The 15,071-nt window shown below is 35.8% G+C and overlaps 1 protein-coding gene across 2 annotated transcripts; it reads left to right on the top strand.

Moving 5' to 3' along the window:
- Positions 1-2,420: 2,420 nt before the first annotated feature.
- LOC127873860 (neo-calmodulin-like) lies at positions 2,421-14,215 on the top strand. Of its 2 annotated transcripts, none has more exons than XM_052417915.1 (6): positions 2,421-2,631; positions 6,992-7,022; positions 9,594-9,737; positions 10,230-10,324; positions 11,760-11,907; positions 12,328-14,215. In XM_052417915.1, exons 3-6 carry the CDS (start codon positions 9,668-9,670, stop codon positions 12,354-12,356), a joined length of 342 nt encoding a protein of 113 aa, XP_052273875.1. In that variant the 5' UTR covers positions 2,421-2,631; positions 6,992-7,022; positions 9,594-9,667; the 3' UTR covers positions 12,357-14,215. The 2 variants fall into 2 exon arrangements, with proteins under 2 accessions (XP_052273875.1, XP_052273874.1); XM_052417914.1 differs by having other exon boundaries at positions 2,629-2,753.
- The last annotated feature ends 856 nt before the right edge of the window (positions 14,216-15,071 follow it).

Below are 15,071 nucleotides of genomic sequence, written 5' to 3'. Positions count from 1 at the left end.
CCTAAAACGTTATATCAATACATTTATCGTAAATACCATTTACACTTTCATCTATTATAACTTATTTTGAATCGAATACTTACTGCGAATATACATGTACATGTATGCAACTCCGTATGACTGAATCTTCGCAGTTATAATATGAGGTATTTGTACTCGATGTGTCTGCAATCCCGCGTTTCTCTAACTATAATCAAACTGCTCGCACTGCAAAAGATACCTTGCACCTGCTATTTATTATAACATCATAACCAGACAGTCCTCAAGTATTGGTAAATGAACAAAGTTCCTGAATTTAAAATGTGCTGTAAGATGCACCAAGACGCGCAGGTGCAATCACCACCCAGAGTTGTAGTTCCTTGCACTCACATACAATTTGATCCAGCTATGCCGGTTCCCGTCAAATCTTTGCGCGGAGGTTCTGAATTAAGAACGGCGACATTGAACTCTGTTTTCATGAGCGGAAGTTGTTAACATAAAATACCTAGTGTATGACTTTTTGCGTTTCATCCTGAAGCAAACTGTGCACACACTTTATTAGCTGTATTTATTGATTTAGTACAGTCACAGGTGGTTAGCGTGTTGCTATGATATTAATTAGTGAAAACATCATTTTGAATGATAAATAATCATATTATAACGAAAAATTATCTTTTCTGAAAAAAAAAATTCACTATCAAATATATATATATCAAGGTATGCAACTCAAAATCACCCCAAAACGGGTGCATCGCTTTGAACAGCCATATCTTCATCAATTGTGCAGCGATTTTCACGATCTCGGTCTTATTCAACGCAGAAATGAATTTCCTTTCTGGAAATGTATATGTCTTGCAATATTTTTACAAATGCTGTGTCAACTTTTAAGAAATAACACGATACACAACTCGCATGACCCAGTTGACAATGATCATGCAGTCTTTATGAATGAAATCTTCAGTTGTGAAGACACACCTCCGCATTGTACCAATTAAATCACTCGTTTGTTTAAAATGTCAGTTAGTTGAAATGTATGTAAACAAAGGTATCAAACGGCGCTGGACAGTTAGTCTTGATGCATAATGTAATGACAAGAACGGTAAGAATATTTTTTTCATACGTTTTATTGAATTATGGTATCGAGGTACATGAACTTTGTAGGGAAGATGCCCTTTACTCCGTGAAGATTTTAGTCTTAAAGACTGCATGATCAATTGAACACGAAATGTTCACGATGAAATTGTGTAGTATGTGGCGTCCGTCGTCGTGCGCCGTCAACTACTTGCTTCAAACGAAATATCCCCCTAAACCGCAATCGTGATACATCGTTTATTTACGGAATCCCTTGTAAGATAAGTCGTCTGCTGATCCAGAGTGCCTAAACCGCTACGCGTATTTTCCCGACACTTTACAGTAAATAGACTATTTTTTTCAAAGTTGTTTCAATCGTACTCTTCTGTATTTGTGGATGACAACATCTAAACTAAATTGTTGATGTGGGAAACATTTGGCACAAATGTTTAATATTTGACAAGTTACATCGTATGGTAGTCATCTCCAAGTTTAATCCGACTACATGTATGCCCCATTTATGTCAAAATTGGCCCCAATCTGGGATTGAATAGTGGATATGGTGTCCGCCTAGCGACCGGGAGTTCACGGGTTCGATCCCCTCTGTGGGAGCGTTCTTTAGATCTCCCCAATGGACACAAAGTACTGGTTCTTGTCCCAAGAAAAGGACTCGAGAGCGTTTAAAGTAAGCCTTAGGCTTTCAATACAATCGAGCTAAAATAAATAGCTTCAAACTAATCTGTGATTTCCTTTTTTATGTGTATACAGTGACAACGTTAAAAAAAACTTGTGCACGGTTTTAGATGTTTGGTGTATTTCATGACGTCACGAATCACGTGGTATGGCCACACTGATGTCATGTTAGATCTAATGGTGATCCTCAAAAAAAATCAAATCATGGCCATTGGATTGATCCGCGCTGGTTGTTACATGTTTTCCTTACACTTACATCGAGAACCTTTGAACTTCTCCTTTGAAATCGCAATGTCGAGAGGCTTGGTATTTGGCATATTACATTCCGTGAGGTAAAATGCCATTTGGGCTTCTTGTTTTTATATGTAGTCTATTTACAGTAATGAAAAAGTTGAAGAGGCAGAGGTTTCGTATTTTATGTAACATTCTATAGTGGTCTTCCAATATGTATGAAACATTAACATTTATGATTTATCTACTAACAAAACAGTATTTATTATAAAATTATAAATTTAGGTGAAAAATCATAAGCTCCTTTAATGCTGTTGCGGTGACAACAAATAACAATTACACTACCATACTTCATTTAAGCGTTTAATCGGATTCCTTGCCATGACAAATAACGACAATATTATTGAAATAAAATAATCGTCAATGGATCGATCTAAATGCTAAGACAACTATTCAATATGTGACATGTGATTTAAATTTGTCTGGCAATCACTTTCGTATTCAGTCGAGTGGCCGTAGGCCCTATTATAGGACGCCATTTGCAGCGCGTATTCATCTATTTCTATTGATGAAAAGTACAGGCAATTCAAATCTGATCAGGTAGTATAAGACGATCAGATTTAAACTAGAGATTATTACAAATTTCAAAGTAGAAAGGTAAATACCATTTCGTGTAGGTGTGTAAGGTTGTTATTTAGTTTACAACTGGGTCTGTGTGACAAGAGATTTAGAAAGTGTCGTATAGAAGGAAATTGGTTTTCAATAAAGAATAAACTATGGTATGTTTATTTTGTTGCTTTTAATATGTTAATAAAACAAGTATAATGTATGATGGAAACTTCATTAAAATTGTGTTCAATAGATGATTGATAAAGTATTTTATTTTATGTTCGATCATTTATTGTACATATCTCAAACCAATTCGTTCATGAAATGAACATGTTTTATTTAAAAAAATGAAGTAAAGACGTGGGTTCTCATGATTATGTTCTTCGAGAACGAGATAAATTTTACGAGTAATTACGGTTTAAATGAGTGTGACATATAAATACAAGTTTTAAATATCTGACAATTTAAGAAGAACTTCTATGAAAACATCAAGACCCTAACAATCTAACTATAATAGAATTAAATAATAAACAAACAACACCATATTTGCAATAAGTATTATACTACCGAAATAAGTTTAACGCGCGTTAATGATATCTTTATAAAATGATAAATGTTCATAAAGTTGAAAAATCCTGTTTTAATGACGAATACATACACATTTTCATAAGACCAAGTGTATTTCTTTGTTATACATATACCAGCTCAACAAGCACGATCGAACCGCTCACATTCTCTATAAAGAACCCGACAGGGCATTAATCTTTGACTTGATAGTTTTGGCGATTCTTTGTTTGGCACTCATAACCACATCGTTTAAGTATACGTGTTATTTAGGATTTGTGAAAACACCCATCAGAGAATCTACTACTGCTACTACTTCTACTCCTACTACTGCTACTCCTACTACTACTACTGCTACAACAACAACAACAACTACTACTACTACTACTACTACTACTACTACTACTACTACTACTACTACTACTCTACTACTACTACTACTACAACCACTACTACTACTACTACTACTGCTACTACTACTACTACTACTACTACTACTATTACTACTTCTACTACTACATTACTACTACTACTACTACTACTACTACTACTACGTACTACTACTGCGACGACTACTACTACTACTACTACTACTACTACGACTACTACCACTACGACTTCTACTCTACCTACTACTACTACTACTACTACTACTACTACTACGACTACTGACTACTACTACTACTACTACTACAACCACCACACCACCACCACCACCACCACCACCACCACCACCACACCACCACCACCACCACCACCAACCCACCACTACTACTAACTACTACTACCACAATTGCTGCTGCTGCTACTATTATTACTACTTACTACTACTACTACTAACTACTACTACTACTACTACTACTACTACTACTACTACTAATACTACTACTACTGCTGCTGCTGCCGCTACTACTACTACTACTACTACTACTACTACTACTACTACTACTACTACTACTACTACTATTACTACTACTACTACTACAATTGCTGCTGCTGCTGCTGCCGCTACTATTACTACTACTACTACTACTATTACTACTACTTCTACTACTACAACTACAACAAATACTACTACTACTACTACTACTACTACTACTACTACTACTACTACTACTACAACTTCTTCTACAACTACTACTACTGCTACTGCTGCTGTTGCTTCTGCTGCTTCTACTACTACTACTACTACTACTACTACTACTACTTCTACTACTACTACTAGTACTACTACTACTACTGCTGCTGCTGCTGCTGCTGCTACTGCTGCTGCTGCTGCTACTACTACTACTACTACTACTACTACTACTACTACTACTACGACTACTACTACTACTACTACAACTACTACTACTACTACTACTTCTACTACTACTTCTACTTCTACTACTTCTACTACTACTTAAATGCAAACTGTTTCCGTCAAAAGTATATGTTTATACGGTAGACAATTGTGTTCTACCTTATATATAGACATCCGTTTTGCCTATTGAATTACATTTATTATTTGTAAATTTATGTATTTTTTCGCTATGTTCAATGGGTCAATACTATCTTTTTGTGTGCATTAATTCAGATGTAATGTTTCTTTCATAAGTACTACATGTACTTAGTTGCATGTCTATATTTAGTTACGACACATTGTCTGTATTAACGCACACGCTTTTTCTGCGTGGACTCGACTATGTTTCGCGCTCTTATTAAAACACGACTTTTACATGGCATTTATTTATAGTAATTGGTGCAGATGCGTAAAATGGGACTTAAAAAATATTAACACGCGAACGTTGACAATTTATGTTATTCAGTTCGGTAAATGAAAATATAACCCCCGGAAACCCGATATGCTGTGAGAAGTTGGATGTGCTAGGACAAGTTGCCGATAGATTTCGATGAATTTCGGTAGGATAAGTAAATCCAGTTCTATAATTGTTTAAAGGCATTTTTGAATTAAAATATATTTTGGTGTATGCAAAGGAGGTATTACCATGTATGTTAGAAAAATCCTGGTTATTAATATTCAGGATTTATTGAAATATGGCTATTTAAAGTCGACGATTCAGGGATTTGTCCCATATTTAGCACTTTATTTACAAATTTCTTTAAAGGTATGCCAATGAAAAGGTTTTTGCACCGACAATTATATTAACCAATGTCCCCGAGTAACATATCCGCCAGGGTTGCTTAACAAAATTCGTATTGGTGGAAAATTTCGACTTTACATTCAATATGTTGATGAAAAAATGATATGACATGGTGCTGTACAAATATGTCGAGCTATGACATGAGTGCAGTTCATTTATAAACTTAAAAGCTCACTATTACAGCTGATTTATGCCCACTCTGATGCATTGTAGATCATTTTCATTGAACTTTGAGGTTTTATAATTATATCCGTTCTGAAGCTAAGTTAATTTCCAGCTTATTTGTATCTTTTTTTATTGTTTAAAAATCATTGTAAATGTAAAGCACTTGATTCATACAGGTAAAAATATACGTCCGGTAGGCAATCTAAACATTTATAATAATATACGAATTTTGTTACGAAACCCTGGCGGATATGTTACTCGGGGACGTTGGTTAATATTTATATATGTAACTGTCGGTGCAAAAACCATTTCATTGGTATACCTTTAAAGAAATTTGTTAATAAAGTGCTAAATATGGGACAAATCCCAGCATGGTCGACTTTAAATAACCATATTTCAATAAATCCTGAATATTAATAACCAGGATTTTTCTAACATACATGGTAATACCTCCTTTGCATACACCAAAATATATTTTAATTCAAAAATGCCTTTAAACAATTATAGAACTGGATTTACTTACCCTGCCGAAATTCATCGAAATCTATCGGCAACTTCTCCTAGCACATTCAACTTCTCACAGTATATCGGGTTTCCGGGGGTGAATATACTTGTACTGAAATTAAATTGTTATCGGATAAAAGGTGTACGGGTATATCGTAAAATTACCCGTAAGTATTGTTTTCACTACGTACTCGCCATAAGTAATGTATTGCTCACCGTTTGCATTGAACTTAACAATAGGAACCATTGTTGTTTGAGTAGCTGTTTGCGGTAAAAAGGTGTGATGATGATGTTGAGACAGGGGGCACTTATCCGCCCCTTGAATTATTGTGAGGGGGCAGATCTCCGCCTATTTAATTCTGACAGGGGGGGGGGGGGGCAGTTCTCCGTCCCTACAGATTTGATTGGAGGGCAGTTATCCGCCCCCTTTAAAATAAGGGGGCAGTTCTCCGGGGAGGGGGGAGGGAGGCACTTCTCCGGGGGGGGGCGCCTCTCCGGATACCGTATGTTTAATGTTTCTGGGTATATTTCTTTGTTCCATATACTTTCAATAGACAACAACTATCGGAAATTAACAAACAAAGAATTCATAGTTTGCTTTTTTTATTGCGTTAATTACATGTTCATACAAGCGAGTATCGGTACATCACATACTCATCTTTGAACTCGTTGGTCAAAGTACAACCTAGTAGTAACTTTCTGTAAAATAAATTAAGCACGTGCTTAATGTTTTTAAATGCAGTGCACACATATATAAATGTAATTTATACTATACGGCATGGTAATTTACAAGCACGTGCTATAACGTTGTCGTTGATACAATTGACACTTCAACTCCCGACTCTTAGTTTTCGGACACCTGTATTTTGTGAATATTTTTCGTATCTAAGTTTTTGGACACGAATTTTTTTTAATTATTTTAAAGTGTCCGAAAACATAGAGTAATTACGGTATTTAACAATAATTCCTCGTCTATATATAAATGACCCTGCACGGCATTCTATATAAAATATGCATTTTCTCTATTTTAGACTGAGAAGTTAACGCCGGCGCAAATTTCAGGTATATAATCATTTTACACTGATCTATTGACGCATTGTAAATATTAAAGGGTATTGTTCACATATTTGAAAATGACAATGTTTATATTATAAAAGTCATATATTAAAAAAGAATGTACACATAATATTCAAATAAAGAAAATAACAATTAAGACTCAGTAATATTAAACAAAATCATCAAAGTCGAAACAATAATATTTTGCGTTTGAATAATTTTGTAACTATGTATAAATAACAAAAAGTTTTAAAAAGCGCTCTTGACAGATTGTAAAGCCTTGGTAATAGTGCGGTATTGCGCTAGTTTTTACTTTCAAAGTTCCTTGATTTAAATATCGGTGGTATATTTATAAGGTTTTTATAACATTATACTAGTTTTAGATTATTGCAGATAGTTGTATATTCGTGAACATCCAAATATACAAATGAGCTGCGCTCTGTGAAAATGGGGTTAAATGCATGTGCGTAGATGTCATCCCAGATTACGGTAGCTTGTGCAGTCATGCTAACCAGAGACGACACTTTCCGCTTTTATGATATTTTTCGTATAAAGAAAGTATCTTTTTAGCAAAAATCCAGTTTGGGCGGAAAGTGGGCGAACTGCAACAGGCCAATTTGAGACGACACTTTACGCATATATGCAATAAACCCTCTTTTCACCGAGCACGGCGATCCAATTATCAAAACTGGTATTGCCCTGAGGATCACCAGTTTTACAAAGAATTATACCAGCGAAAATCTTAACAAAAAATCTACTTATCAGACAGAAAGACTGAGGCTTTCGTATCTTGTATGAAGCCTCGTCCTTAGATCATCTGCAAAGTTTGTTCGAAAATTATTAGGAAAACATTAATAAATCTTATTGTCTAAAACCGAAAAACCCATGGTTTAATTGGTATGCAAATCATCTAGAGGCCTTCAACACAATTTGCTTATAAATGTCCATGTTAGAATTGCCATACCTTGATTTTTTATTTAGATTTATCGTGGTAATAAGGATAGACCTCTCACTTATTTTTTGTTTGTATATGAAAATGTACTCTATTTTTTTTTATAAAACTTACTAATCACTTGACCACTCGTGTGTTATATACATAACATTTATGAGCTGTATACTCATGGACAATTGTCTATTGTATAAACAATTAACTGTTTGAACTGTTATATTGACATCTATAGGGGAACCCTAAAAATCTTCAAGTCTAAAACCAAAAATTTAGAGGTTCGCTAAACATATGCTTTAAAGGCCAAATGTAACATTTATAATATTGACACTGAGCAAACTAACGTTTAATGCTCTCTCTGCAACAACATTGCCAATATATTTGAAAGTAGGAACATCAAATAGTAGTCAACTACAAAGTTTCATAAAATTACGTCCATGTGATAAGAACTGACGACGCACCAGATGGCACATATTCTACTTTTAATGTCACATGGTACCTTTTTGCACCAATGGGGCGATATATAACATAAGATTATGACCCTTTACTTAATTGGTCCAAATTATTTATTTTCCGTTGCCAAAATTAATCCACAGCCGTGTGGTGGTATTGACTGTTTAATAAACTTACGTAGAAAAATTTGCGCAAGTACCTTAACGCAAACTCCGCGCAGAGATTTGACTGGAACCAGCATAGCTTGATGAAATTCATGCCTTCATAACCAACCACGTGATGATAGCCTTGCCACGTGGTACAACAATTTTACTGTTTTTTTTTTAAACTTTTTAAAATTAAGGTAATTTGTTTATATTATGAACGTAAACTAATACGCTATTTTCTAAATATACAATAAAAAATGTACTACTGTTTATAATATAATGCATAAAAAAATAATTCCTACTAAATTTGGTAGGATTTTCCAATCTCCACGCAGAGTTGTCGTTCCTTGCTCTCACATACACCTCTGCGAAAGGCTCAGCATGCCATATTGCCCAGAAACTGGGCAAAACCGAACAAACGCATTCAAAGAATATTTGATTTGGATTTGTTTTGATCAGAGGCGTAAAATAATGAAAAAGGAATTTTAAATTTACGATACATCGTGCAAAAACTTGCGAGTTTCAAAGCAACTCTTTGGAACCAATTTTATTGCCCATTTACGCAGATTGAATCATTCCACGCGCTTCACAAATGTAAACAATTGAACATAATTTTTATTGAGTGACGTTAGGCATTGCTTCGACGTATGTATGCATGTAGGTTTGTTAACATAAAATAAAAACATATCAATTTCATAATGATGAATTAAGACTGATATAAGATATTATGGTATGAGATGGTTTTCTATAATGCAGTGAATGTAATGTAACCGTCGTGCACGAGATTGTTTAGTATACTGTAACCTCCATGATGAACGCTTGGAATGATCATGACATGAATGAGACGCTTTCATAAAAATAGTCCGTTCTGAGCCCATCACAGAGGTGAATGTAATGTTACCGTCGTGCAAGAGATTGAGGATTTTCTTGTGATGGCAGAGATTGTATGTGAGAGCATGGAATGACAATTCTGCGTGGAGATTGGCCTTAAAGTATAGGTAGAGCAGGGCACTGGCTGCGCTTTCTTTTCAGAGTTTAAGGAGGCGTTTAAGCTATTCGACAAGGACGGCAGCGGCACGATATCCACCAAGGAGTTGGGGATCGTGATGAGGTCCCTGGGGGAAACCAAGTCCGACGCCGAGCTGCATGAGATCATACAGGAAGTGGACGCTGACGGTACGTTCAACGGATGAACGCAATCAACACGCGCTCTTTATGGTCAATATTGCAGTGAACTATCATATGCATCATGGGGCTACCTCTGTAAATGTAGGCCTGTGTTATGTGATAGTCGTAATTCATTCTGGTACACATTAAGTAACAACATGAACAAAATGAAAGCACACATATAAGACATTTTATCAAAGTACACATATAAGACATTTCATTTAGAAAATTACGGACAGTAACCCTCTCAAGAAGTTTATATGTACTACTTACTACCAGGTCGTTTGTTGTGATTTTAATCCCCGTCATTTGTAAAACTGCAGATCCGTTTCTCGTTTACCAGTATGTAATTGAATACAACATGATATCAGATAAACTGTTAGTATACTTCCTAGTAAATAATTTGATTAATCGTGATTGAAATGTAATTTACTTTTACTGCAGGTTTAATATATACATTATTTATTGAGCAATGTCTTCACTGTATTATTTGTCACCTAGGTAACGGCGAGATCGACTTCGAGGAGTACCTAGACATGATGGCCAACCGCATGTCATACACGGGCTCAGCTAACCAGATAAGGGAGGCATTCAAGGTAAAATAAAATGTGGACCATAGGGGAGAGAACAATACGATTTTCAAAGTGAACTAGTATGTCATGGGCGAAAGTAGTATACACCTTCAAGGAATAGTAGTAGTCGGCCATTGGGTAGAGTATAGGAAGGCCTCTAAGGAACCCTAGAAGTAGGCCATTGGGGAGAGGATAACAAACGATGTAATGTACACTAGTAACAGGCAATGGGGAGAGTATAAGCATGCGTTTAATGTACGCGAGGGATAGGCCATAAGGGAGAGTATAAAAAAGTATTCAATGTTCACTAGTAGATTATAAGATGGATTTTTAAGGTACACTAGTAATATGCCATGGCGAAGAGTATATCATGTTCTTCAAGGTTCTATATGTAGGCCATGGGGAAGAGTATAACATGTTCTTCAAAGTACACTAGATGTAGGCCATGAGGGAGAGTGTAACATGTTCTTCAATGCGCACTAAATGTAGGCAATGGGGGAGAGTATAACATGTTCTTCAATGTAAACTAGATGTAGGCCATGGTGGAGAGTATAACATGTTCTTCAAGGTACACTAGATGTATGCCATGGTGGAGAGTATAACATGTTCTTCAAGGTACACTAGATGTAGGCCATGGTGGAGAGTATAACATGTTCTTCAAGGTACACTAGTTTCAATGTACACTAGATGTAGGCCATGGGGGAGAGTATAACATGGTCTTCAATGTACACTAGATGAAGGCCACGGGGGTATCACTAGGCCTTAATGTGCTTTAGTGGTAGACCCTGGGGGAGAGTATAGCAATGCCTTGAAAGGACACTTATAGTAGGCCATGGCGGAGAGAGTAACGAGGCATTCAAGGTACACCTGCTGTTGGCAATGACAGAGTATAACAAGGCATTCAAGGTAGCCTAGTAGTAAACCATGGCGGAGTGTATAAAAAGGCCTTCAAGGTACACTAGTGGTAGACCATGGGGGAAAGTATAACAAGGCCTTCAATGTACACTTGTGGTAGACCATGGCGGAGAGTATAACAAGGCCTTCAAGGTACACTAGTGGTAGACCATGGGGAAAGTATAACCAGGCCTTCAAGGTGCACCAGCTGTTGACCATGGCAGAGAGTATAACAAGGCTTTCAAGGAAGACCAGTAGTAAGCCAAGGGGAGAGTATAACAAAACCTTCAAGGTACATTAGTAGTAGACTATGTGGGGGATTATAAAAAGGCATTCAATGTACACTAGTAGTAGACCTTGGGGGAGAGTATAACCAGCCCGTCAAGGTACACTAACTACTGACTAAGGGGGGGGGGAGTATAACAAAGCATTCATACAACCTAGGAGTAGGCCATAGGGGAAAGTATAACAGAGCTTTCCATGAAGCATGAAAATACATACGAATACCTATAAATAGTGAATTTTTATCAAACGTTCTGTGCACGTGTGTGCTGTGACTGTGCAGGTATTTGACAAGGAAGCCAAGGGCTACCTGACAGTGGACGAGCTGAGGCACATCATGACCAACCTGGGAGAGAAGCTGGGGGACGAAGAGGTGGACGAGATGCTTGCTATCGTGGACGCCGACGGCAACGGGCTCATCGACTACGAGGGTACGTACTTTGCAATTTTTGTATGACAACGGTGCGTGTTAATGTTACGGGTGTTCCTCGGATAATTGCGGTTTAACTGACATGTTGTGTCCACTTCCTGTACAAGGACTGCTTACGTGTACAATCATGATACATTTCATTAACGGCGATTGATGGACATATAATACAAATTCAATGAACTTTAATATTTTTGCATAAAATATAAAAGTAATCAATTTATACATTGTACAAATATCCGGCTTTTAAAAAAGTGAACATACATGTACATGTACTTTTCATCATGACACTGTCATTTAGGTTAACTTAAAGAAAGAGTCCAATGTCGTCTGCTTAGCAGAGCTTTTCACTTTCACAACCTGCTTTTCAATACTTTCCTGTATATGTGAGACCACTGTTGAGAGAGTATCTTTCTGTTTTCAGAGTTCACGCAAATGCTTGCACAGAAATGATCAATCCTGAAGACGTTTTGTGATTTTGAACAAGATATTCTTCCACGCCGGTGTTCACAGTCAGTCACAGGACATTCACTTTACTGCGGATCGGCACAACATGGCAACAAATACCACATCGTGACGCGCATGTGCAAGAGTGTCATTATCTGTTCGCATTCAGGCAAAATTCGTATTCTTGTAAATATGTTTTAATTATTTAAGCGCTGTTTTCAAAGCAGTCACAGTTTGCCTGCTTTATATCGTCTGCTGTACTTGCAGATGGATGTTCATACGAATACAATTTCCTGTATGTTATATGAGATCTAAAGACAGCTATAATAATTAAATTTGCTATACATACTGTTTAAATGGACCGTCAATCGCGATTGACGAAAAAAAAAAGTTCTAAAATACCGTATTTTTTTACAATTATTCGTTTATTTTGATTAAAATATCAACCGGTATATAATTTGAACAAAGTTCGTATTTTCAGTATATTCTGTAATAAAATTACGCGATGTGCAATCGAAAGTACATCGCGAAAATAGGTGACATAACGATATACAAACTATAAACAACGCAGGTATATTGATAATTATATATATATAATATATACAAATCACTGCGCATGCACAATTTGCATTCCTGGGTTACCATGTGACGATAATGATCAATCTATGTGGGTTATTTATAGTTAAGTGGTAGTTACCTGGTACCTGTACCCAGTAAAATTTATTACCGAATATATTGAAAATATGAAAACTTTAAAACTTTTTTCAAGTAATGTAATATACCAGTCGTGATATTTAAATCAATATAAACTAATTATTCTAAAAAAAATACGGTATTTTAGAACTTTTATTTTTTCGTCAATCGCGGTGAACTGTCCCTTTAAATACTTTGTCTTCTTTTCTAAATGCATCTAGTTCAACAAGTTATTATTATATTAAGCCATGTGCGCTTAACACGCAATGTTAACTGTACTTGTTTTAGTCTTACTCACCCTATATTAGTATGATGTTAATACACCATTTGCAAGCATGCGGGCGTTTCTTTTGTAAACACTATTTATTGAAATATTGCCATATATTTAGTGTAAGGAAGTGTTTTCTATTGGCGCGAAAGCGAATGTTTCGTATGAAAACGAAATACATCCGTATTTAATCGTTAAATATATTCAATCACAATATCCCACTTTGTATACGCGAGTCTTGCTCAAAATGTTCATTAGCATCAGTTTGTAAGTACGTTTTCAGCGAAATAATGTCTCGGCGTTACCATGTGAAGGTTAAAGTTATTTCGGCCGAATCAGAATAGGCGCACATTGGAACATTTTGTATTATTGTAAATAGGACGTGCTCTGTGAAAAGGGAGTTTAATGCATGTGCGTAAAGTCTCGTCCCAGATTAGCCTGTGCACTCCGCACAGTCTAATCAGGGACGACACTTTCCGCTTGTATGGTATTTTTCGTTTACAGAAAGTCTCTTTTTAGCAAAAATCAAGTTTGGGCGAAAAGTGTTGTCCCTGATTAGTCTGTGCGGAATCCACAGACTAATCTGGGATGACACTTTACGCAATTGCATTAAACCCCCTTTTCACAGAGAACGGCTCAATAATAGTTTCTTGATTTTCTTTTACCGCTGAATATGTCCGTATTTGTTATTGTCATACGATGTTTTCATACCTTGTTTGTGTTCGATGGTAGACAGAAGTGTGACCTTAACTAGAAAATTTTAAAATATATTTGCAGATGTTTTTAGATTTTGTGTTCTGTGATATAAAGTGAAAATTTGGTATTGTATTATTTTTGCTATTTTGCATATTGTTCTTATAAATCATGTTAAAAATGACTCAGTTGTTATTAAATATTACAAGACTGTTTGATTTGTGTGTATTCATGGTTATTCTTCAAAAGCATATATGCAGACCAACAACAGAGAGAAAACAGTGGTTGATGTTCGCACACTCTGAATATCACTACTCGTATATATACTTATTTCACTTTAGGTAATTTATTTTTAAATTATGAACCTAAACATAAAACACTTTTTTTTCAAACAATAAAATAGAATGAATTAACTTTTCAGAATATAACACTTCAACAAAAATAAATAAATCCTACCAAATCTGGTAGAATTTTCTTGTGAAGGGCGAGATTGCATGTGAGAGCATGGAGCGACATCTCTGCGAGGAGATAGTTTAGTCATAACATCGATGATAACCCCAAAACAAAAAATACAGAATATAAAATGTCGTGTAGTAGGGAAACTTAACAAGTACATATGGCATGTTAGACATGTTAAAGTTAAACAACATGCATTTACTTGAAATATTTTAAAGTATTTTTTAGTTTCCGTTCAAGATATGACCGTAAACATGTATCTTCAATATCGCTTGATGAAATTGTTAACGCCTGTTTCTAACGAATGTAGGTAACATGCATGTAATATTTGTGTGACGAATTAGCCTTTTCATATGTTTTAAAATAACGCACTTTGATTTTGCCTTTTTTAACCTATTTTGTGTTTATTGTTTTATTGGAGAGTCGTTTCAGTTGTTTTAAAAGTAAGATTTTTCGCATGTTCGGTTAGTATACCAGACCAAATATTTCATACCAGTACTGCTCGTACCTTCGAAGCGTTGAAGTCTTAATGGGGCCTTTTCAGTTTGGTAAATTGACAAAATAAAAAAAACTGTTTCAGATTCGCAAATGTTCGTTGTTGTTATGATATT

Source organism: Dreissena polymorpha, chromosome 3, assembly GCF_020536995.1.
Source record: "Dreissena polymorpha isolate Duluth1 chromosome 3, UMN_Dpol_1.0, whole genome shotgun sequence".
NCBI classification, from domain to species: domain Eukaryota; kingdom Metazoa; phylum Mollusca; class Bivalvia; order Myida; family Dreissenidae; genus Dreissena; species Dreissena polymorpha.
Note: the sequence above shows the minus strand (reverse complement) of the source record. Positions and strands in the feature narration are given on the sequence as shown.

Coding starts and splice junctions, on each gene's coding strand:
- LOC127873860 (XM_052417914.1), top strand. Junction 7,023..9,593: donor AACGCCGGCGCAAATTTCAG/GTATATAATCAT, acceptor CTTTCTTTTCAG/AGTTTAAGGAGGCGTTTAAG. Junction 11,908..12,327: donor CGGGCTCATCGACTACGAGG/GTACGTACTTTG, acceptor TTCTGTTTTCAG/AGTTCACGCAAATGCTTGCA.